General features: G+C 56.1%; 8 protein-coding genes across 8 annotated transcripts; 4 read left to right on the top strand and 4 right to left on the bottom strand.

The window, feature by feature from the left end:
- Positions 1-306: 306 nt before the first annotated feature.
- Positions 307-924, top strand: LTHEOB_8826 (Cytochrome p450 protein; the record flags this gene model as incomplete). The annotated part of the gene is made up of 3 exons (XM_035518346.1): positions 307-445; positions 498-554; positions 608-924. The coding sequence occupies 3 exons, from the start codon at positions 307-309 to the stop codon at positions 922-924; spliced, it is 513 nt and encodes a 170-aa protein (XP_035370131.1).
- A 1550-nt stretch (positions 925-2474) lies between these two features.
- Positions 2475-4925, top strand: LTHEOB_8825 (MFS transporter; the record flags this gene model as incomplete). Its single annotated transcript, XM_035518345.1, has 5 exons — positions 2475-2619; positions 2673-3381; positions 3432-4501; positions 4554-4682; positions 4738-4925. The coding sequence occupies 5 exons, from the start codon at positions 2475-2477 to the stop codon at positions 4923-4925; spliced, it is 2241 nt and encodes a 746-aa protein (XP_035370130.1).
- Positions 4926-7246: 2321 nt separating this feature from the next.
- On the bottom strand, positions 7247-10189 carry LTHEOB_8824 (uncharacterized protein; the record flags this gene model as incomplete). The annotated part of the gene is made up of 2 exons (XM_035518344.1): positions 7247-9775; positions 10136-10189. 2 exons carry the CDS (start codon positions 10187-10189, stop codon positions 7247-7249), a joined length of 2583 nt encoding a protein of 860 aa, XP_035370129.1.
- A 1351-nt stretch (positions 10190-11540) lies between these two features.
- On the bottom strand, positions 11541-14828 carry LTHEOB_8823 (Fact complex subunit spt16 protein; the record flags this gene model as incomplete). Its single annotated transcript, XM_035518343.1, has 5 exons — positions 11541-12637; positions 12687-14115; positions 14165-14442; positions 14496-14580; positions 14649-14828. The coding sequence occupies 5 exons, from the start codon at positions 14826-14828 to the stop codon at positions 11541-11543; spliced, it is 3069 nt and encodes a 1022-aa protein (XP_035370128.1).
- A 373-nt stretch (positions 14829-15201) lies between these two features.
- On the top strand, positions 15202-16568 carry LTHEOB_8822 (Mitochondrial substrate/solute carrier; the record flags this gene model as incomplete). The annotated part of the gene is made up of 4 exons (XM_035518342.1): positions 15202-15392; positions 15440-15446; positions 15502-15653; positions 15704-16568. The coding sequence occupies 4 exons, from the start codon at positions 15202-15204 to the stop codon at positions 16566-16568; spliced, it is 1215 nt and encodes a 404-aa protein (XP_035370127.1).
- A 524-nt stretch (positions 16569-17092) lies between these two features.
- On the bottom strand, positions 17093-18094 carry LTHEOB_8821 (formin-like protein 5; the record flags this gene model as incomplete). Its single annotated transcript, XM_035518341.1, has 1 exon — positions 17093-18094. The coding sequence occupies one exon, from the start codon at positions 18092-18094 to the stop codon at positions 17093-17095; it is 1002 nt and encodes a 333-aa protein (XP_035370126.1).
- A 423-nt stretch (positions 18095-18517) lies between these two features.
- On the bottom strand, positions 18518-20352 carry LTHEOB_8820 (uncharacterized protein; the record flags this gene model as incomplete). The annotated part of the gene is made up of 4 exons (XM_035518340.1): positions 18518-18538; positions 18593-18742; positions 19027-19189; positions 19253-20352. The coding sequence occupies 4 exons, from the start codon at positions 20350-20352 to the stop codon at positions 18518-18520; spliced, it is 1434 nt and encodes a 477-aa protein (XP_035370125.1).
- A 1422-nt stretch (positions 20353-21774) lies between these two features.
- On the top strand, positions 21775-22650 carry LTHEOB_8819 (Methyl-accepting chemotaxis protein; the record flags this gene model as incomplete). The annotated part of the gene is made up of 2 exons (XM_035518338.1): positions 21775-22469; positions 22527-22650. 2 exons carry the CDS (start codon positions 21775-21777, stop codon positions 22648-22650), a joined length of 819 nt encoding a protein of 272 aa, XP_035370124.1.
- Positions 22651-22945: the final 295 nt, after the last annotated feature.

Here is a 22945-nt window from a genome sequence, read left to right as displayed (position 1 = left end):
ATTGTTAATTCGACATTTGCGTCCGGATGATAGCTTCAACTGCCCATGGCATGACCGAAAATCAGACTGCGCTAGCCTTCGGCTGTGGTACCCTTCTGTAGTTCGGTGCCAGGACCGCACTAGGCAAATTAGCTCCCATTTTTAGATTCATGGCCACGCAATGTGGAGGATCCTCGGATCTCCGATAAGCGATGCCGGTATATTCCTTACCACTTTGCACTCTTTTTATATCTGGAGGTGTGAAGTGCCGCTCAATGGCGGTCCCATACAATCACTTCAATCTTCTCGATCAATTGTTCCACCGCCATGAAGTCCAATATCATCCACAGCTTTTTTCTGTCGCTTGCATCAGCATCTGTCCATGTCTCGCCAGCCAACAGCGAGTACACCAAACTGTATGGGTACGGTGTAAACATTGGGGGCCTTCCGCTCGTTTATGCCGATGGTTCGTTTTTCCCTTTATTCAAGTTGGATTGTGAATTAATATAAAGCTGCAGGTCTTGGGTATCTCGGCAGTGCTCCAGCAAATGCGTCTGTTGCTACCAATGTCACCGGTCAGTATCTCATGAGAGAGAGGGAGATTGCAGATGACTAAACTGATCCTTAGTTGCAATCAACTCCGGCGTCGTACTCGTGGCGCCCACGGAGACAACATGGGCTGACAGCAAAAGCTTGTACATCGACACTAAGTCTGAAGCCTACGCTGCGGTGAAGATAGTGTCATCGGCCAGCGGATACATCAACAGCGGCTTTATGTTCTACGGCAGAACTTTGTTCCAAAGTGGGACCAGTGGCATGGAAGCCTTGTTCTACGCCACCCCACTGGATAATAAGAATACGAGTTATCTTTTGAGATGGAATTCGGAAAGCATCGACGACGGCGTCAGCACTCCTGTTGCATTGAGGACCCTGGCATCTTTGTAAGCTCAATCTCGGCGTGCAGTTACTACGCCAACCCCAATGATTAGTGCACGTGTAGAAGCCAGGGTTTCCATCCCCAGATGTACGCGAGTATGTCGCCGCGATCCTTGGCAAGTGGGTCCCACAGAGCGGTGGGGGTTGAGGGAGGCAAGGACAGCGTGATGTTGCACCACCTAGTTATTTCGGAAAAATGGCGTACTACCGTTGCTATGGTAGGACGCATTTGAGCATGCAGACGTAGATGATACGGAAGTGGGGTGCTATTTTCTTTGTTGGTCACCTGCTGTGATCGGAGAAGAGTTTCATCGCGATTGACGTGCTGCTTTTGGTTAGGGCAGCATTGACACTCGAATTATGCGCTTTAGGTATTGTAGCGTGTATGGTCCCACGTTGTTGTGGGTAATGCATGATTTGTGATACCCACCTTAGTGGCTGTTTTCCCACAACAGGACACGAATGGGGAAACTCGATCGTCGCGGCCCACAATGAAAAGAGACAAACGGTTTCCTCAGCAAGCCTGTCGGACGGTAACCCGGGGTTAGTCATCAAGTGGTGGCGATACTTTACTCTTGGTGAACTGGTGAAGGCGGCTCGTCAGCCTCACGGCTCCGCAGGCTTGGCGAGCGGCAGTCGCCAGCCAGTAGGAGGGCGCCGAGGCTCCGAAACCAGGCGGGATGCATATGTCGACGACGCTCTGGTGGATCTCAATATACACCAACTCACACCGCACCAGGATTCCGCCGGGCGCCAAGGGCATGGTGAGGTGAAAGTCAAGGCAGACAGACGGGTGACGTTGGGTCAGCAGACGAGGATCGTTCATATCGGGGCGATCAGCGAGAGAGCCAGGAGGCGGTCTGCGTGCGATGGGCGACGACAAGGCCAGGGGGTGCGCCGCGCGGGCAAGGCTTATCTGTGGGCCGACAAATCGCGCGACGACTGCCTTCTGCGCGTAGTCAGATACGGCATTGCCTCGTTCACGCGCGCACCAGGGTCTGCGATCTGCTGGGGCGGTGTGGCGGCGGCGGCGGCGCGTGCGGCTGTCGCGATTGAAACATGAGCCTACCAGCCCGCGCAGACCCTTGCGATGACGCTGCAGCGCAGTCGGCAGAACACGATGGGCAAGCCGTCAGGCGCGGCGGGAGCCGACTGGCTGATGAAGCGCGTCAGGCGCAGGCAGAAAAGAAGCAGGGCGGGAAGCCGTGGTGTTGTGAGGTCGGCGCGCGAGGCCAGCTCCCCACCGGCGCGACCCCGGTGGGCCGGCGCCATCAACGGTCCATCTCTGCATCCTTCGACGTCACTTTGTCTCGAGCCCTTCTCCACGACCAAACCCGGGGAAGACAGGGGTGTGCCTGACGCCGCGCGACAATCACCGCCCGACACCTCGTACAAGAAGCCCGCATGGCCGCCTCGTGCAATGCCCGCGCCCGACCTCGAGAAGCAGCTGGCCAGAGAGAGAGGGCTCTTTGCTGAGCTATCTGGTCCCTGCGTCGCGCCCCACAACACCCTCATATACCAACGCGTCAGCCCAACCACCAACCCTCCTCGCCGTCGCCATGGTCCGCTGGCTCCCGGCCCGCAAGGAGCCTCAGCCTCCCTCCGCCCACGCCTCCTCCTCCGAAGACTACGGAGACGAGAAGCAGAGGCCGGCGAAATGGAGCTTGGGCATCCTGAATGACAAGGAAACAGACGAAGTCCCAGGTCAGTCCCCCATGCCATCCGTCCTCGATCTTCGCGCTGACCTGCTTCTCTAGGCTCTGTTCTCCTCCTCTCCAAAGTCAACCAGCGCAACGAACCGCTGGGTCTCCGAAACGCCCCAGCCAGGACCTCGTCCTCCTCTCTGCCTTCGCCCTACCCGCCTTCCATTCGGAGCGCCGCCTCGGTGCGCACCGAGAAAAAACGCACCCCGGATGGCGCCATCATCCTCGATCCCCAGCCCGACGAGTCGCACAATGATCCTCTCAACTGGCGCCCCATACGCCGCGACGCTGCCTTGCTGTCTCTGGGCTTCTTCTGCATGCTGGGCGGCGGCATGACTCCCATCTTGGCTGCTGGCTTCAACAACGTTGCCGCCACCTACGACGTTTCGACCGCCAGTGTCGCCCTCACAACCGGTCTCTACATGTTGGGCATGGGCCTCGGCAGCGTCTTCGCCTCTCCAACCGCCATTCTATTTGGAAAACGCCCTGTCTACCTCGTCGGCGTCATTTTGTTCATTCTTAGCGCAGTCTGGTGTGCTTTGTCGCCCAACTATGTCTCGCTCTTGATAGCTCGCATCGTCCAGGGCTTTGCCGTCTCCCCGGTCGAGTGTCTCCCGTCGGCGACGATCGCTGAGATCTTTTTCCTGCACGAGCGCGCCTACCGTTTGGGTGTCTACACCCTCCTTCTTTTGAGCGGAAAGAACTTGGTGCCCCTTGTCAGCGCCGCCATCATCCAATCGCTTGGTTGGAGATGGGTTTTTTGGTAATACCCAAACCCGCACTTCTCGAAAATCTTGACTAACTCGACTTCAGGATCGTCGCCATCATTGTTGCCTTCAGTGGTATTCTGTTGTTCCTCTTCGTGCCCGAGACCTTTTGGGATAGAACCCCTCGCCCCCGCCGCAAGTCACGCAGGTCTCGAGCTACATCGCCGGCTGGTCGCGCTTCCAAGTTCTTTCACCACGCGAAGTCTCCGAGGCCATCACACCCAGATTTGCGGGGTGTTAATGAGAAGCTCGCCCATGTTGAGAATACCAATCATACCGTCCCGGAAACCCCTGGCTCCATGGGCCCCAAAAAGCGACACAATCCTAATGTTCATGTCGGATTCGCCGACAGCACCCCCGAGCATCACGACGCTGAACAAGGCGCTCCCGAGATCCAGATAATTCCCGCGCCTCCCACGGAAGCTCAGGAGGAGCCCGAAAAGAAGGCCGAAGGCCATGACGACGATTACTTCGGTCCACATGCTGCGCATCCCCTTCGTTCTGCCCTGAAGTCTCCTCAACATTCCGCTCCGCACAGCCCCCATATGTCGCCACCTATTTCACCCATGTCCGAGAGACCTTCGATTGGCCATTTGGGTGCTGATCTCGAAGCCGCATCTGGAACATCGACACCAATGCCGCCCGTCTGCCACTACACCGACCGGTACCGTGAGGCTCCAAAGAAGACGTACCTCCAGACTCTTGCTCCTTATTCGGGCCGTCTGTCCCGCGACAACTGGTTCCGCGTCATGTGCCGTCCCTTTATCCTCTTCGCATACCCAGCCGTGCTCTGGAGCACTGTCGTCTATTCCCTGTCCATCGGCTGGCTGATCGTTTTGTCTGAATCCGTCTCGCACATCTACCGGAACAGCGAATCGTATAACTTCACCGCTTTGCAGTGCGGTCTGGTCTACATCAGCCCATTTGTCGGTGGTGTGCTGGGTACAGCCGTCGCTGGCAAGGTCAGCGATGTCATTGTGCGATGGATGTCAAGGCGCAATGATGGCGTCTACGAACCAGAGTTCCGCCTTGTCATGGCACTTCCGATTACAATCTGCACAGTCATTGGTCTGATGGGTTTCGGATGGAGTGCTGAGGAAAAGGATGCTTGGATTGGTAAGTTACTTTCGTACAATTTGGCGTCCAAACCTCGCTTACACCGTAACAGTGCCGACGGTCTTTTTCGGTATCATCAGTTTCGGTTGCTCGCTCGGAAGCACAACGTCCATCACCTTCTGCGTCGACTCGTATCGCCAGTACGCAGGTGAAGCCTTGGTTACGCTCAATTTCTCGAAAAGTAAGTTTCTCACCAAAACTCCAAGCGTTGACTTATGACTTACCATGTTATCCAGATGTTTTCCACGGCTTCGTATTCTCTCTATTCTTCACCCATTGGCTTGAATCCGACGGCGGCAAAAAGGTTTTCCTCGTCGTTGGCGGCATTCAGCTCGCCTGCCTCCTTTCCACGATTCCCATGTACATCTACGGAAAGAGAGCTCGTATGTGGACGGTTCGGAAAAACATGATGGAGAAGTTCTGATTTATGGGACTTGGATTTTTTGTTACGATCATACGGTCATCCAGGCCGTAAGCGCGCGAGTGGATCTTTGTTGCGCATTAGATTTGCATGATTTCACGAGGCATAATGCGGCGTTTTGCTTTAGATTCTCCTTTGGGGTGGTATCTATCCATTGCATCGAATGGCGTCCTATTCTTACCCGTTGACCGATAACCATCTTCGGCGCTTTCCCCATTAATTGATAGCTTTCGCTTAGTTTTCGACATATTCACCCAATGGTCTGCATGTTGGAAAACGATCACATTTTCTTCGTACATGCTCATTCGTATCACAATGTTGTCGTATTGACCCCCACGTTCGACCGAGATGTTGGTCTCCTGCAAGGCCATATTCCCCTGTTCCGTTCCAGCTCTCCTCAAATGACCAACTATATAAAGCCGAAGGCGGCTACCGAACACACGGCTTTATCCCCGGTTCCCCCGCCCATATCCACCAAACGGATTGGCTTGGCAGACCCGAACCAAGACATTGCCGCATACTCTGGGACCGGGTGTGCCTGGCGCCAAGCAAGCCAGCAGAGCACAAAGACGCCGCGCCCAACGGTTTGATGACACTCGAAACCGAGACGTTCCGGTCCCAAACCTCGCAGCACGGTACTCTATTCCTCTTTCTCTCATTCTTCCCGCATTCCGCAGGTTTCATGCGTTTTTCTTCCGGTCATGGGTTCTGCTGCCCACCTACCAGGCGATCCGCTCACGGACCGGACCTGCGTTTGATGCTTTCTTTTCTCTCGGTTTCCTGCTTGGTTCTCCCTCGCAGGGTTTGCGCTCCCAACTTCAGACGTAGCAAGCTGCCGTCCGGTACGCCTCGGGCCGGACTGCAGGCGCAGTGACACCATGCTGGCATCGGCGGGGCCTTCGATCGTGAGGCGGTCTCTCTTTTGCCGTCCAACCTCGGACGTCGCATCCGAAAGTCTGGGAAATTGCCCTGACGCTCGGGTCAATGGAACTTACACCACCTACTGCTTGCCTTAACGCTTGGGATGGTTGACGGACAGAGTGCGCGAATAGGGGGCGTACACAAAAGGGTTCTCTGCTTCTGCTGCAGCAGTGTATAGGGCGGAATGCCACGGTGTCAATTGGAAGTTCTTCTTGTGCTTAGGACAGCTTTAGAGCAACGGTATCAGTGTTTCGAAGTTGCGTTGGATGGACTGGAAAGTGAGATAGGAGCTCTTCAATCATTACAAATTATCTACATGAGACATCCGACTCTCTTTTCCCATTACTCACACTCTTCCCGGAGCAGGAAATGACCGGAACAACTCCCCAGTTCGAGACTAACACGATGAGCCAAGTCAAACAAGTCAATGTAAGTATAGCAATGAAGCAAGCAGTAGACTTGATGAGGAAGACGGTATTATGGAGAAGTGGTAGCTCTGATGTCGAAGCTTCCATCAGTACACCGTTGTAGACATTTATAACTGTACCGAAATCGCATTGTGTTGTAGCAATACTTCATACGAAGCAATTTGACAACATTACTGATAATGAATCCGAAGAAAGTAATGGGCGGAAGGACGAGTAATAAATCGAAGGGTGAAGCTGGCAGGTCCAATTATAGGGCAAATCACGCTTTGCTGGAACCCACACTTTTGATCGTCTTCTCCTTGTCGAGGCAGAACATTTTACGGAAAACGCACGAGTTGAAAAGTTGACCATCCATTAACCATTTACCGTCTTCCAAACCCACCTTTCTGTCCATGTGCATTCCATCCATCCAATCATCTCCAGAGTAATGAAGCAGATGCCGAGCGCATGAGGATAAAGAAAGTGCTAAGAAATAAAGGGCAAAATCCTCAACATGCAATACATATGCATCGGAGGACGGGGGGATCGGGGAATATGCTACAATGCCACCACATGCATAACCAAAAAGAGACATGCAAAACACAAAAGGTGAATCAACGAAACCATAACCCTTACGTAACCAAAGAGAAAATGGAAGGACAACGAATCCCTCTCAATGCTTACTGATGCCTATTACGAACTCGGAAGAAAAACGGTCGGCTTTAGCCTTAGGGAGTCCGAGGGTATCAAGCAACAACAACAAACACCGAATCGAAGCATAAGAGAGAAAGAGAACTGATTACACAGACTTAAGAGGTATAGAGCCTGAGAAAGAAAAGAAAAACTGGAAACCCCAAAAAAAAACACTGAATGGAAATTTTTTTCTTGACGCGCCGAACATGTATCCGCAGAAGTTTACCGTTTGGGCTTGCTGGTCCGAATCGCCGGCTGATACTCATCCTCTGTTCATACCTTGCATATACTTGTTTCCTTAATTTAGTACATGCCCCTGCTGGCTTGGCTTGCACGACTAGGGCTCGTCCGGCTCCGTTCGTCCTCTTCCAGAACATCGCTCAATCGCGTAGGGTGGTGATGGCGCATGCCAGCCCATTCACCATAACCGGCACCACTGTAGTCGGGAAGGCTCACACTCGGGCCATAACTCGGGTCGTTGGGCCCGGCAGTGCTGGTTCCACCGGGACGAGCCATCGAAGAGGAAGGAATACCGTAACGCTGTGCCAGCTCCTGTTCACGTGCAATGTCCGAACCGACATCATAATCATCTTCACTGCCTTCGCCACTCTGCTGAGAATGCGAGCGGGCGTGACCAAACGAGGCACCTGCATCACGGTACCTCGTGGGAATGCGCCGGCCCTGGCTGTCGTGGATGTAGTTACCGTCTTGGTCGACAAGCCAATCATCTTCGCCTCCGATAGAGCTCGTATCTCCAACCGAGGAAGGTACGTACGACCTTTCACCGCCTGAAGGGCTCATCACACCGCTGGTTGGCGTACGTCCACCGGGAAGGAAGCTTCCATCATGTTGGTAAAACTGGTCTTCAGGTGCTGTGGTTGGTGAGGGCAGGCCAGCCGCGGTGCTACCAGGAGTGTACGTGTGCGGCTGGAGCGGCGCCGGCGATATGGACGGCATTGTAGCCCTCGCGGCCGTGCTACCGGGGGCCTGCGAAGCGTTGGGATGCGCTGGTTGGTATGTACCCTGAGCCAGTGATGGTACGTCAGGTTCGTGGTGCAGCCGAGATGGCTCAGTAAATGGGTCGGTGTCTGTAGGAGACTGCGGGTCTTCGTAGCTATAACCACCTTCTATGTTGGTCGGCTGCTGATGGCCGTGGACACCGCCCGGGGCCACATGCTGAGAAACGCTTCCGTGCCTGCTCATTCCCGGGACCATGGGTACGACCTGAACGCCGCCGACAAGGGTCGGCTGGCCCTCGCGCAGGGACACCACACGTTCACGTTCCTCCTGCTCACGACGGCCCAACTCTTCCCATGCCCTTCTAGCTTCGTCTTTAGAGATGCTCAGCTCGCGCTGCATTTCCTGAACCATCTTGTTGGCCTTGGCGCTCTTTTGCTTTTCGGTACGCAATTGCTCAAGCGCCTCCTCACGAGCAGCGCGCTCAACCTCAATAGCCTTCCGTAGTTCACCAAGTCCCTCCTGCTGGCGCTCCTGCTCACTCCTAGTTTCATAAAACCAACGCTGGAATTTACGCTCGGACGAAGCACGCAGGCGCTGCAACTCGACAACGGCGTGGAAAAGGTTAGCGCCCGCCGCAGAAAGATCAGTGATCTGGCGGGACATCTGCTGCGTGAGCGATTGGCCGGCAAGCTCCTCCTGATTTTGTTCGAGACGGCGAATCCAATAAGACGTGAGGCCTTCCCAGTGAGAAGACAACTGCTCCCAGCGCTCGAACGCATGTGGAAACGTCGAGACGGTCGGATCACGTGCCTGACCATCTCCGGCTACTCGCGCTTGAGTGCTGGACGGGCCAGCAGATGCGCCAGGGCGGGCCTGCGAGGCAGAGCCGGATGTCTGTCTCGCGTGTGCCGATGACGACTGTCCGGGACGAGCGGATGTCGAAGCCGGTGCGGATTGCTGAGGAGCGGCGCGTGGCTGTCCTTGCGACAGGGACGGACCTCGAGAGCGTGCAGCCGCTGCAGGGTCTTGCGGCTGTCCACGTCCTGGCGACATGACTGGACCTCCGGTACTAGCCTGAGGGCGTTGAGGGCCAGCGGTGGTATAGTTAGGGAACGCAGCCTCGGCAGAAGTCCTGCCAAGTGCCGGCTCGGTTCTTCCATAATCCTGGGTCTGGCCAGCAACGCCAGCAGCGGCAGCCCTCCTCTCGGCGTTTTTCCTACGCTGTTCCTCTTGCTGCGCCCGTTGTAACTGTTCCTCGCGTTCTTTCGCTGCCTCAGCCTCAGCCTGCTTGCGTGCTGTCTCGCGTTCCTGGCGCGCCCTCATGATCTGCTGTGGGGTGCGCATAGGCGCCGGCGCTTGCTGGACCGGCACGGGGCCGGCGGCAGAGCGCGCGCCGCCGTTGGCTGCGCGACCATTGCCGCCGAGAAGGTCAGACATCTGGGCGTTTTCTTCGGCAAGGTCGGGGGTGAATGGGTTGGGACCGCGGAGGGCTTCCTCAAGAGCGTACAGGATGGCGGCTTGGGTGCGCCGCGAGATGCGGAGCGCAGGGTGAGGAGCGCCGGGGTCGTCTTCGGTGGCAGAGTTCCGGCGTGAGTTGGCAGCCTCGCGGGCGGACTCCCAGTGCTCCTGGGCGGTGTCTCTGGGCGACGAGGCGGAAACCTGGCGATTGAGGTCCTGTAGCTCCGGGGTGCGACGGAGGGTGTGGGGGATGCTTCCGGACGAGCTCGACGGGCGCGAGAGGGGCTCGTGCTGGCGATAGTAGTGGTGGGCCTGCTGCTGGCGTTGCTGGAGGGAGGTCGTGTAGGGTTCGTAACGGTCGTGGGTCTCGTGAGCTTGCGGCGGCGGATCTGCGGCCGACACGCTGGTCGACAGCTGCGCGCTGCGAGCTGGAGACGTCAATTCGACTGAGGGCGAGCGGGCCCGAAGAATGGTCGGTCGCAGGGCCCGGCTGATGGCTTGTCAGACGCAGGGCGTTAGGGCAGCTGCGGATAGATGTCGGGTTGCAGGCGAGCTTGTCCGGGAAAGAAGCACAAGGAACGCTGGAGCTCCTGGCAGCAGATTAGTACGGTTCGGCGCGCCAGAGCAGGCAGTCGCGCGCAATGGCAGAGGCTGGTGGTGGTGGTGAAAATGGGGAGGTCGGGCCAATCCGAGGGCTGGCGGCCGGCCTGGGGTGCACGGTGAAGCGAGGACGCGAAAGTCCAGCAGCGGCGTCATCGCTCTCCAACAACTTACCGCAGCCAGCGGGATCTGGAACGTCGAGGCGCCGGAGGTGGGAGGCGCGCGCATGCCGCCGCACGCTCGCTCTGGGCAGGCCGGGGCGCTTGCGGTCGGGACGCGGGAGGGTCGGAGACGGCGGTGGTGATGGTGGTGTTGGCGGCGGGAGCTGGAGTAGTCGTGGAGCTGGGCCGTCACCGCAACGTCTTGGGCGCAAGCACTTTTCAACGGACTGGTGGTGGCAAGGTGCAGGAGGACAAGGAGCTGGACAATTGGCGCATGCTATCGTCGCGCAGTGCGTTTGCGCGCACCGGTCAGCCTGTACCTCCTCGCCGCGATCCCTGGCCTCTCTCGTCGTGGTCAGGTCGGCAGCCAGTGCACGGCGACTGCTCCGGGCCTGGAGACGGCGGTCCTAGCGGGGCGTGCGGTCCGGGCATTCAGCAGCATACAGCCAGAGGATTGGGGGCATGTGCGTACAAATTGGTGGGTGCCAACGCATCGCGCCGGAGCGCTCCCTGTCGTCATCTCAAGCCGTGCAGCCCTCCCGCCGCCGCGGGCCTGTGGCTGGTGCAGACGGCCTGCTCTCGCGAGCCCCTCCAGCGCTGGCAGGCTCGCGAGAGCAGGCGGGCCAGCGTCTTTAAACACCAGCCAGCCAGCCCGCAGCCGCTTGCGTCCACCAGGTCCAGCCTGCGGGAGGCGTGCCGGCGAGCGCGTCCGGGAGCCTATCAGGACGCGCCGCAGCCCTTGCGTGCCTGAGCGACAACCTCACGCGCCCCAGCACTTCACCACCCACCCACGAGCGCGCTGCGCCCAGGGGCAATCGCCCCTCTCTGTGCCTCCGTTCATCTGCCGCACCACGCGGGACACCCATCGCGTCCGGCTATTTGCCTGGCGTTGCCCGCCCGTCTTCCAGAAGCCGGCCACCAGCCGACGCGTGCCCACAAAAACACCACCGCCGTGGTTGCCGGAGCTATCACGGCTCAATTGCTGCCTTGCCCCGCCGCCGTTGCGAGTCAATCTCTTCGAGAACACCCCGCACGTCCGCTTTCTGGTGCGCGCAGCTTCCTAAACACGTCATGCCCGGAGCCCAGTGCAGGTACGTCGCTTGGCAGGGGTGGAGCCCATGGTCTGCTAGGTACGTCGGCGGTGTGTACACACGACTCGTGCGGGTATAGTTCGATTGATAGCTCAGCCTCCGCCGTGCCAAAGCCAGCGGGCGGCAGGCTGCAAAAACAAGAAACCGGCTGCAGCAACGAGAAAACTAAATCCGTCCAGCCACGCTATAATAAATGTCCCTTTTGTAATCCAAACGCAGCAAAAGCCTGCGTGCCCCAGCGCAGTCGATCGTCAGAGAAAGCCTTTCAGAAAAAGTGGAAAAGAGGAACTACACCACCGCAGAGTGGAGAAGCCCGCACGGTGGAAACTACCGCTTCCTCTTCCTTCCGCCCCTATCGTCATCCGAATCATTACCAGCATCCCGATCCTTCTTCTTAGCCTTTTTCTCCAGCTCGTCCCAATCTTCGCCCTCGCTAATATCGCTGGGTGCTTCGCTCTCCTCGTCCGACGCGTACTCGTCGAAATCGCTCTCTTCCTCTGATTCCGACTCGCTCTCGGCGAGCTCCGAGTCGCTGATCTCGAAGTTGCTCTCTGCCTCTTCGCTCTCGCCCTCGCCGTCTTCTTCGTCAGAGTCAGCTGCGATGAACGACCAGCCGCCATCCACGAAGAACTGGTGCGGGTCCGCCTGCACAGTCTTCATGATGGTCGCCCAGTTGAGGTTGACCGGTCCCTCGGAGAAGGGAATCTCAACGCTGTCCAGCCAGTCCTTGACCGCATCTAGAGATTCCACTGGAATCGTGTTGACGTGAGCCGGCGGCCGTGTGAAGTCCTTGAAAACAACAACCATGTCGAAGTTCTTCAGTCCGAACTGGACACGTTCAAGATGAACCACCTCGATCTCGTTGAGGGTAAGGACGAGGAATGGGGGCTCGGTTAGCTGCACTAGGCAGTCCGTCGTCGGCTGAATCCACACGCTAGACCGCGATGGAACACCGTTGAAGCCCAGCTCGCGGAACGGGATGTCGACACCAACATTCTCGTTGCGCCCAGCATCAGCGATCTTCTCAGCGAATACCTTGAACTCCTTGTCGAGCTGAGCACGCCGCCTGCGTTCCTCCTGCTCAGCTTCAAATTCTTCCTCATCGCCGTAGCGGTGCTTGCGCTTCCGGTTGCCTGTCTCATCGAATTGCATCTCCGTAGCCTCTCTGTAGAACTGCACATCCTTGGCTTTCTTCTTGCCAATCATGATCGGATTCTTGAGGTGCACGTGAATGATGACGATAAGCTCATGCTGACAGGGCTGGAAGAACAAATGCTTGATGTTGCTGAACAGAACATCAATGTGCTGACCATTGCCGTGATTGTAGCGAAGACCGTTCTGGTGGATCTCCACCGCGCCGGGGACTCTCTTGCCGTCCAGTGCTGGGCGGACGAAAATCATGTCGATCACAGCAGGCTTGCGGTCTGGTCAAGGTTAGATTACGTAGAAGACGCATAAGGGAGGTGATCTTACTCTTAACAGTAATGAGCTTGTCCTGTTCCACAACGTCCTCCATCTGCTTCTTCTCCTGTTCACGGCGTACCGACTCCTTCTTGAGCTCCGTGATTTGCTTGGCGATCTGCTCCATTCGATCAATATCTCTCGAACGGAAAGTCAAGCTTCGGACGAAGTGAGCAGTCGGATCCTCGAAAGGCTGGTCGTCTTTCCTGCCTACACCTTGACCTGGAGATAGAAAGTTGATACGAAGTGATGTAAAATCACCTTCTGGGCTGTTGCTGGCGTTCTTGATGGTATTGATGTGAAATGGGACCGGACGTCCCATGATAGGCAGAACGACGGTAAGATTCTTATCGTCAACCAGCACGATCAGATCCTTGACCTTCGGGGGGAATTGGTTGTCGCGCTTGTATGACTCGAACCGCTTGAACTTCTTCTCTGCCGTTCCGTTGATGGTCCCAGCTCCAGCGCCGTACGTGTCAAGACCCTCACGCTGCTTCCTGGCATGAAGCTCCTTTTGATGCTCACGCCGTGCCTCTTCCTTTTCGGCATTCTGGTTAGTCTGGCGCTCGTGACGCAAGCGAGTCTTAGTAATGTTAGAGGATGCCACGGCACCAACGCGCGGGTCCTTCTTCGCCTTGGGCTTAGAAGCCTTCTCTTCCTCCTCGTCCTTGAAGAAGAAAGAGCAGGACTCCAGATCCGAAGACGAATCTTTAGTAAAAACGACGACATCGCTGGCAGTTACGCGAACGGTGTCGGTGATGATCAGAGAATACTTCTTACTCTTGCTGTCCTGAGGCTCCGAGTTGACCAAGTCGCTGAAACTAGTGGAGATCTGCAGAGTCATGCCATCTTTCAGGGTACGAGTATTCTTGGCGTTGAGCAGTAGCGTGGGATCCTTGATCTCGATGCCGATGCCACCGCCAACATTTTTCGGGAAGTGCTTCTCCAGATCCGGCTTCTTGGATTTCACCAGACCTATGGCCTTGCTGTAGACCTCTTTCGCCTGGACGCCATCCTTGATGTTGCTCAGCACGGTCTGGTGAACCTGAGAGAGGAGCTTGTAGTTTGACTCTTGTGACTTGTTGGGATCGACCATGTACGTTCGCGCAATCATGGAAGAGTAGCTTTGGTAGCGAAGTCCCAAGGCAGCCACGATAACGCCCGCGTGCAGGTTGTTCTTGTCCGAATCCGCCGAAAACTTGAGATCGTAGTTGCCACCGCTCTGCACAACGGGCTGGAAACTCCAGTCCAGATTCATTGGATCGAAATTATTCGAGACCTTCAATTTCTGGAAGAACTTGGAGTCGTCAAGCTTGCCGGAAACGCGGTCAGCCAACGCTTGGTGTGTAATTTTCTTCTCGGCGTCGAGGATCTCGGACATTTCATCGACGAAATAGTTGGCAATACCGCTCGACGCTTTCGACGCGTCACGGATAGCCCTCTGCCCTAGGTTAGCGGCGCATTAAGTTTAGCAAGATAGCAGGGCCTACCAGCTCCTTCTCGTCCTTGACAGACAACGCAGCGCTAGAAAGAGCGAGCGCGCAATCAACCTCCTCAACATCCTTGAAGATGTCGCCGTAGGCCTTCTTCCACTCCTCAACGAACGGACCATTTGATTGATCTTTGGTCAGCACACCAACTTTCTTGCCGGCAGCCTTCATGACATCCAGACACTGCTGGAATTGCTTGGCATTCTCCTCAGCATCCTTGCCACGGATGTGAAGCTCGACCGGGACTTTGCCACCCTTGAGAGGCTCTAGATAGGCAGCTACGGCGAAGTCAGCCTTTTCGTAGCTTGCCACGACATGTTCCGGCGCTTACCCTTCTTCTTCGTGGTGACTATGTGGATAGCGTCCTGGGTGATGACGAAGAGCGTAGTAGGGAATTCGTAGCCTAGCAGCCAAAGCTGTAAATTGGAGGTGGTCAGCACGGATCGCAGAAAGAGGGTGGGCAGACACGGAGGACGAAGCTCACCTGGAAGGCAACATTTTTGGGGTAGGCTTGGGCATCATTTGCCTTGCCGACCATGATGACAATGGAGCTAGCACCGTTGAAGACGGCATCGCCGGAGCGCTTGTCGGCTTTCCATTGCGAGATGAAGGACGACAGGCGGTCGTGGAAGACGTTCTTGTCGATGGAAATTTCCTCGGCCATGGTGACGGCAGGCGCACGAGACGCCTTCGCAAGCGGATTGCGAGAGGAGGGGCGGCGGGAAGAGTGGAGGGAGGAGGGTGGAGAGGCGCGGTGCTGGGACGAGGATGTCGAGACAGCAGGCGAACGCGCTTCACGAAAGCTCTTGGCGCGACGGGCGGGCGCAAACGCCGGGGGTCGCGGCTGTCGGCGAAACCCAGGCCCGAGTGAATGACGTTGCCGGATGCAGACGCGTGCATTTTGGTTCCGCGTGCGCGCGCTTGATGCCTTTGCCCGAGTGACCGCCGCACCTGCTCCTCGCTGCGAACCGTCCCGTCTTCATCTGCGCCGCCCTCATGCCTCTGTCTTCTCCAGCACTCCGTCGCATCTCCGGACGATGACCGCCGTCGCTGATGGCCCGTTCCCGGACTCCGACCTCCAGGACCCTGCCGACCGCCGCCAGAAGAGACATCCCAAGAACAATGCGACCACAGGCGCCTCCGCTGCGGGCATCCGCGCCCTTTCGGTGCAGTTCATGACCTTCTACTTTCGTGCCCCTATCAAAGCTTTCTTCCGCTCGCGCATAGAGTATGTCCGTTGTCGCCCGCCCGTTCGCTCGCGCTGACACTTCACAGTTACATGGTAGTACTCCCTGGCCGCGCCCCGTGAAATGCCGATGCTTATACCCTGCCCCCAGGCCTACGCGAGAGCAATCAATCCGCTCGTTCAGGCAAACCTACCGTGGTCATGGCGGATGACAGCCCCTGCAATCCTCGCCCATGCCGTCCGGAGCCATGGATGGAGCTTCATTCCGAATCAGGTTCTGCCGCCCATGCTGGCAAACGTTACGTATGCGACGATCTCGCTGTTTGCATGGAACATCTGCTGAGTGCTTTCAGGGTTGGGGCCGTCCTTTACACTGGCTACCTGCAGTGTCTCGGAGCCCTTCACGAACCGTCCTCCCACTCCGCGAAGAGAGTCTACCCACCTGCGCCCCCGCAGTGCACTTTTACTGCCGGATTCGCAGCTGGAACCATACAATCTGTCATTGCTGCTCCTCTCGATGCCCTTCAGGTCCGCTTCCAAACCAGCGACATGCTTGAAGGACGCTACAAATCCATGTGGCAGTACGGAGCACATAAGCTCCATGAAATCGGTCTTCGTGGTGTCTTTGCTGGGTGGTCTTTATCTGTTCTGAAGGATTCCTTCGGCGCAGGCGTCTTCTTTGCCACTTTCGAGTATATCAAGTCGCAGATGTACTACAACTTTGTGACTGAGTACTACGGGAAGCACACTCCTGTGTTCGAATGGCACCCCTGGAGGTCAACCATCCAATACATCGAAGGCGAGCGCCCTACAATCAAACCTCACTTCATGATGGAGCCGACCTTCCTTTTGATTGCAGGCATCGCCGCATCCGTAGCCCAGCAAGCGGTTGCGCATCCCCTGACGGAAATTCAGAACGTGCATTACAGCCGTCTCGAATCCATGGATTTTGCTGCCCAGCAAGAGAAGAGCAAGCGTTCCGCGTTTCGTATGTACTATCATGCCTACGAAAAGACGTTTGAGCAGTGCCGCATTCAAGCTCGGCGCATCGGAGGCTGGAGGAAGTGGCTTTACAAAGACTTTTTCATGAGCACCATTCGTCAAGTCCCAAGTACCAGCGCCGGTCTGATCGTTTTCGAAATTGTTCGGAGAAAGTATGGACTCGCTACAAACCCTGCTAGAATAGAGAAAGATGGCTACGATATTCTATTGGACTAGAAATACGGGGCAAGGGTCTTCCAGAGATAGAAGGCTTATTAGAGCGCATTGGGCGGCGTTTCATGGAAACTCGGCTTTCGATTGTGTATACTAGAAATCACTGCTCGTAGCATATGTAGTAGAACACAACTCGTCGCTCATTTCAAAACTGAGATCAAGGAGAAGAAGGGCAGCAGGGACTAAAGTCATGAAGTTCAGTATATCATTTTTGTGGTGACTATGGTCCACTCATCTATGTACTTGAAGATGTAGGGGCATCAACTCAGTTAGTCCGCATCCTTGGGAGCAGTTCCCGTTGCAGCTTGTCCAAGCCCAATTGTTCTCAAAGAGTATTGCAAGGGAGGGGGAAGTTTGCCAATTTGGTAAATGCATAAAATCGAGATTTTGAGGGAGATGCCGATCATGCATGTGTGGGGAACCTGAACGTCAATGTCCATAGAATCACGCAGGTATTCCTCGATTGTGATTTGATCTTTGGTTGAGCGGATCCGCCACCGGATCATGGGCAGGTGCTGTCGATACACTTAGTGCGCCCACCAAACGGTAAAAAGCGCTACAGCAAGCAAAAGCAGAACCGACTGGGTCTTGTCTGCAGTTGCGCCGTTCTTCGGCGGCGGAGGATCGAACGGGTCTCCGTAAGGTTGGTAGCCACCTCTCTTCGGTGGTGGGGGATCAAAAGGGTCTCCGTAAGGTTGGTAGCCATCTCTCTTCGTGATCTTGTCCGCGGTTCTACCATTCGTCGGCGGCGGGGGATCGAATGGATCTCCGTAAGGTTGATAGCCGGCCGTCTCTGTGATTTCGCTTGTGGGTGCGTCTCTCTTTGGAGGAGGTGGGTCGAAAGGATCTCCGTAGGGTTGGTAGCCACTTCTCTCTGTGATCTTGTCTGCAGTGGCATCCTTTTTTGGTGGAGGCGGATCGAAAGGATCACCATAAGGTTGATAGCCGGCTTTTTCCGTGGTGTCGTCTGCGGCTGCATGACCTGGAGGAGGCGGATCGAAAGGATCTCCGTAAGGCTGATATCCTGCGTTGTTCCTTGTATCCAGAACAGCAGAAGCGTAAGTTGTTGCCGAAGCCGGAGCGGCGTCGTTGACGGCAGATGTTGCCCTTCTCCAAAGGTCGCGCAACACGTGCACCCCAGGCACGCTGAGGCCCCTTTCTGCATGGCTGCTTTGAGGATCGTTTGTCATGTCACCTCCACTGGCATGTGCCGTTGCGCTTCCAAGGTTTGCGGGTGAGGCCTGGGTGTACCAAGTCCTGGTCGCTGAGGCTTCTGTAGATGCTGAGGTAGAGATAATACTCACGGAAGTGGCAATAGATGCTCTGGTAGGCTCAGAACCTGACATGATGACTGGGTGCACAGAGGAAAGGTCGTTGAAGTTGGTGACCTGAGGGCCTCGAGTGACAGTGAGAACGCCATTGTGTTCGCTGGATGATGTAGCAGTGAAGGTGTCGAATGGCATGGAACTACTGACTTCGCCCTGCAGTAGGACAGCGAGTATGAGTGAGAGGAATATGAGAGCCTTCATGTTGGGCAATTGGCTGCTGAGGACGCTCGGATCGGTTACGGAAAGAAGATGAAGAGAAGAGAAGTAAGATCGTAGTGGAGGGTTTTTATATTGAAGAAGTACTCGCATTCAGAAAGACCCACGTGCTATCGTGGTCCTGAAAGGAAGGAACAGCTTCAGGGTGGACAGTAGCACGTGGCCCAACAAACACAAATTGGCAGGTGCCCATTACGACTTCACATGTGAAGAGGCAGGAAAGGGTCCTCTGATCCAGCCAACAAACTGGTAGAGGGATTGCAATACTTTTAAGATATGCTTCGGGCTGTGTGAGCACTCACTCTACCCGACAAAAAAAAGACTAAAGAAGTGACATGAACCTGTTCAAATGAGCGTAGGTGAGCGTTTCGCCGTTGGAATATGCTTTCAAAAAGATTCATTCATGTTTTAAACTATCGTCGTCCTGGCCTACAAAGATATCAGTATCTTTCTGTCGGGCTCTAAGGAAATCTAGGCACTCACATTGTTGTGTTGAGCCACTTGATCGAAACCGGGGATGGCGTGGCTGTTGTCGCCGACGGCACCCCTTGCAAAATGGTCGAGAGAGGCTGTGTAGCTGATGGCTGGATCTTTTCGAAGAGTGCTGCTGAGGATTGCTGGAAGTACAGCGGACTGGGAACTAGTATAAGACTCGTTGGGGCGCTTGCACTCTGTGTAACGGGGGCAAATTCAGGAATCCACTGCGAAGACAAACTTGGTTCGGCGATCGATGATTGGAACCATGCTACAGGAGATTGGGTGAACTCTCCGACGGAAGCCTCTACGGATGTAGACAGGATTCCTGGCATCAAAAGGGGGCTGAAGTTATCCAGAATGGTTGTTGTCGTCGTAGTCAGTCCATCGAAGAGGAGATTGGATGGTGCAGCAACTGGCGTCGCTGAAGTCTCCAAACTCACAAAAACTGCTAGGGTTGACTCTTGAGTACTTGACGTTAGGCTCTCTGCAAATAACATAACAGCAGTTGGTAATTTAGTAAAGAGGAGGTCATCGTCCACGTATACAGTAGATGTGCCGATGTAGACAGTTTCTGTCGAGAAATCCGTGCGGATGGTTGGTTCCCTGGGCTAACCGTCAGTATGCTACAAGTTGGTATTGGTGTTTCCCTGGAGTTAAAGTACTCACGTTTCCCCAATGGCACTTGAAGAGGCCAGCTGCACCGTTCTTGTCCTTGTAGTGGTGCTTTTTAGATGTATTGTTGGCAGCGGCGTCGTGTTACTCGAGGTTGCAGTGGCTAAAGCTAGAGCGTTGCTTGGTGTGCCGGACGATGAAGCATCGGTTGCGAAGGGATCGATCCTGGGTCCTCGACTAATAGTTTCGGCTTCATAGGCGTAGTTCATGACCATCTCGGTTGAGAGGCTTACGATTGTCTTGTTGCCTACAAATTGGCCGTGTACAGTACCAACAACATATTCACCAGGGCCTTCTGTCAAGGTGGCAAGTAGATCGACGAAGCTGGTGTAGGTGGAGGTCAATGTGACGGGAAGGACGGCCCAGGACTCCTCGGCACGTATGCAGTCCTCAATGGTGTCGTTGCCGGGGCGCGGATGGCAGACCTTGACATCAACATCGGCAGGCAGCACGCCAACGTTCGCTGTCAGGGATTGCCAGGGAGCCATGTAGTAAGTAGTGCGTAATTGGATGGATGGGGCGTTTGTGATGGTCGAGAGATGGCCATCGCTCGCAGTCACGGTGGAGCGCGGCGTCACAATGGTGGTGGCAAAGTCGCTGGAGAAGGTCACATCCTGGGTGCACTCAGAAATGGTGATTCTGCTGGCGATGCCGGGGAGGGTTGTGGCGCAGATTGTAGTGGTTTCAGTGTAGTAAAGAGTGTCGCAGGTAATAGGGCCTTGGCCGTAGATGGTGGAAGTGTAGTTGTGGAAAGGCAAGGTGGTCTGCTGCAGGATCTCGAAGGCGACAGGAGGACCCTTGCAAGTGGTGATTCTGGGAATGTAGGTGGTCTCGACCTGGCTCTGCTGGGTGATTGGTGTTGGAAGAGCAGAGGGCGAGGGATAGTAGTATGAATACACGGTGGAACTGGACGTGGCAGTAGAGCTGGGGGTCTGGACAGCCAGAGTCACGATTGAGGGGATGGAGGGAGGGACGAGCTGACGCTTGTCGAGCCCTTGCTCCAGCTGCTGTAGCCCATGCCTGAAGCGAGCGGCGGCGTGAACGCACGGGGTAAGGAGCGTAAGGGCGCAGAGCGCAGAGAAAGCGAAAAGCATAACGAGAGACTGAAGTCGGGCGCTGCGGTGAGAAGCGAGCGAGTTGCACAGCCAAAAGTGGCTTGCCCGCTGGCGGAGTATTAAGACCAGTAAATGAGGCGAAGTTTCAAGATGGATTTTTCTGTCTGGCCACGCTACGTTCCCGGCGAGAAACATCAACAGTGCAAGGGAGGAATGCGCAGAAGCATCCCTGGGCTTGTCGACAACGCGTGCGACGAAGCGTCTTATAGCTGGTCGGCAAGCGAGCGAGCTGGTGATTGCCAGGGGCCACTGCCGCTCCCAATCAAGCAGCAAAATATCGTTGCTATGCACCGTTCACCAACAACCCTTGGCTGTCGATTTTCAGTGGGCGGCCGAACGGCGATAAGTCAATAGGAGTCAACGAGGCGCAGGGCCGAATAGAGTCGATAGTCAGGGTGGCGCAGCACAGGAGATAGGAGAGCAGAGGGAAGCGAGAGTTGACCAGGCGGGAGGCTTCAAGAAGATTGCAACGGCATGTTTCGACGTCCAGCAAGGCGGGCGGCGGCTGCGTCTCATTCTTGGGGTGGATTCCGGTGATGACTGCTCGCGTCGAGCAAACGCGAGACTAGCGCGGTGTTGTGGAGCTTCGTATCCGTACGTCGAACTACGAGAGAAATTTGCGGGAAGAACACGACGAGTGGGCCACACGAGCGGTAGCCGACTTAGGCAATAGTGGTCAGACGAGAACGGGCGTTCGATGACGATGGGCCGCAAAGCCAAGGCTGATGACAAAAGCGGCTGGCCCGGAGAAGCTGTCATTCCAGAAGCTTTCCGTTACTTCCGACTTCCGGCTCGAACGAAGGCCGACCGGCGCCGGCGCACCGCTACTTGGGCGCGCGTGACGGACTAGCGTGGACGAAGAAGCGCGCGCTCGTCGCGGCCGGCAGTCGTCGCAGGTTTGCAGCTGGGCGCGTCGCTGCCGCTCAAGGCTATTGTTGTGTGTTGGATGCTGGGTAAGGCACCAAAAATAAAGAAGCGCTGGAGGCGGGGGCCTTCTTTTGGCCTCGGCTGCAGGCGCGAATCTGTCAGGCACCAGCCAGCAGTCTCAGGGACCTCTAGTCACCAAAAGCTCGGCGCGTGCCATCCTCCGGCCACCGTGCGCGCCCGCCCGCGCGAGCCCGTGCCTAAGTAGCGCCCGAGGAACCATCATGCGTCCATCAGTTGTTGGCCCTCATAAAGGCTGACCACTGCCCAAGCAAAACCCTATCAGAACTTCACGCAGACTTTTCTTCTGGAATTTCCCGGTGGAGCCCGACGACTGCGTTGGCCGCGACCCACTTCCCCAAGCCGCCCTTGCATCGCTCTCATTCGACACCGCCTAGGACACCGGTCAGCCTCGTGCCACAACGCCGTGGCTCCAAACAAAACCGCCCTCACCTCCCGCCTCCAATCCCGCCCTCCATGACTGCGACCATGTTCACAACCCTCCTTCTGCTTTCCTCGCTGGCCGCGGCCGCCCCGCTGCCCGCCCCAGCCTCGTCTCAGCAATGTCGCTGCGCCGTCATGCCCGCCAGCACGCCGTTCTTTCCCTCATTACAGCTCTCGCCCTCGTCCGCTTCCTCGCACCGCCTCGTGACCGACTCGTGTGCCGCTCTTGGCCCCCAGCTGCAGGCCTGGCGCGAAGCTCCTGCCGACCGTGCCGCCGATGAAGCCGTCCGTCTGGAGGAGTGGATCGTGGGCCAGGAAGACAAGGTCGCCAAGGCCGCATCCGACTTGCTCTGGGGCAAGAGGCCCATTCCCACCGCTGCCGCCCTGGTCTCGGCGAGAAAACAACGCTCCGACGACCGGGACGCAAAGCCCAAGGGCCGCATAGTGTGCCGCAGTGTCGAGGTGACGGAAGAGGCTGTCAGCAGCTTCGAGGACGCCCTGTACGCCGACACAACATCGGCCGAGAAAGCAAGGAAATTCGAGGCGCAGGAATCGCCGGATACCAAGCACCAGGACGACTGCGATGAGAAGCCCCAGAAGATGTCTCTGTTCGACGAGATCATGGATGCGTGGAAGAGGCCGGAAAGGCACATGTTCGCCCTGAAGCTCGTTGTGTTCGTGCTCATCATGCTGTGCATGTTCGAGCTGGGCGACGACATCTGTGCTTGGTAAGTTCATCATTCTCCGCGCTGGCCCGACGCCCAAGCTAATCTGCTCTCGTGCAGGATTCGTAGAAGAAATGCCCGCAGGGCCTTCGCCAGGCTTTCCGGCGACGAGAAAGCCTGGTTCAAACCGGGCCTGGCGCCCATTGCCGAAGTAGAAGAGGAGGATGATACCCAACTGCCATGAGTGCAGGCTATCGCTTACATTTGCCTTGTTTTATGCATATTTCCTCTGTTCTTTTTGTATCGTCGTTTTTAGCGATTTGTACTGGTTACGTCGACGAGACGATTTGCATGATTTGGTCATTTTGGGCGCGCTGGATTGGTTTTCTTTGTTGTTTTGGCATTTACACATGATACCACTATCGCTACTGGGGGCATGGATGCTCTGGGTTACAGGAAGACGGGTCCATATATTTGGGGAAAGAGACGGATGTCTACATCAGACATATCTACTTGCTCGGATTGCATAGATCCTGGGA

The sequence above is a fragment of the Lasiodiplodia theobromae genome (genome assembly GCF_012971845.1).
Source record: "Lasiodiplodia theobromae strain AM2As chromosome Unknown scaffold_28, whole genome shotgun sequence".
NCBI lineage: Eukaryota > Fungi > Ascomycota > Dothideomycetes > Botryosphaeriales > Botryosphaeriaceae > Lasiodiplodia > Lasiodiplodia theobromae.
This window is presented reverse-complemented; position numbering and strand designations above follow the sequence as displayed.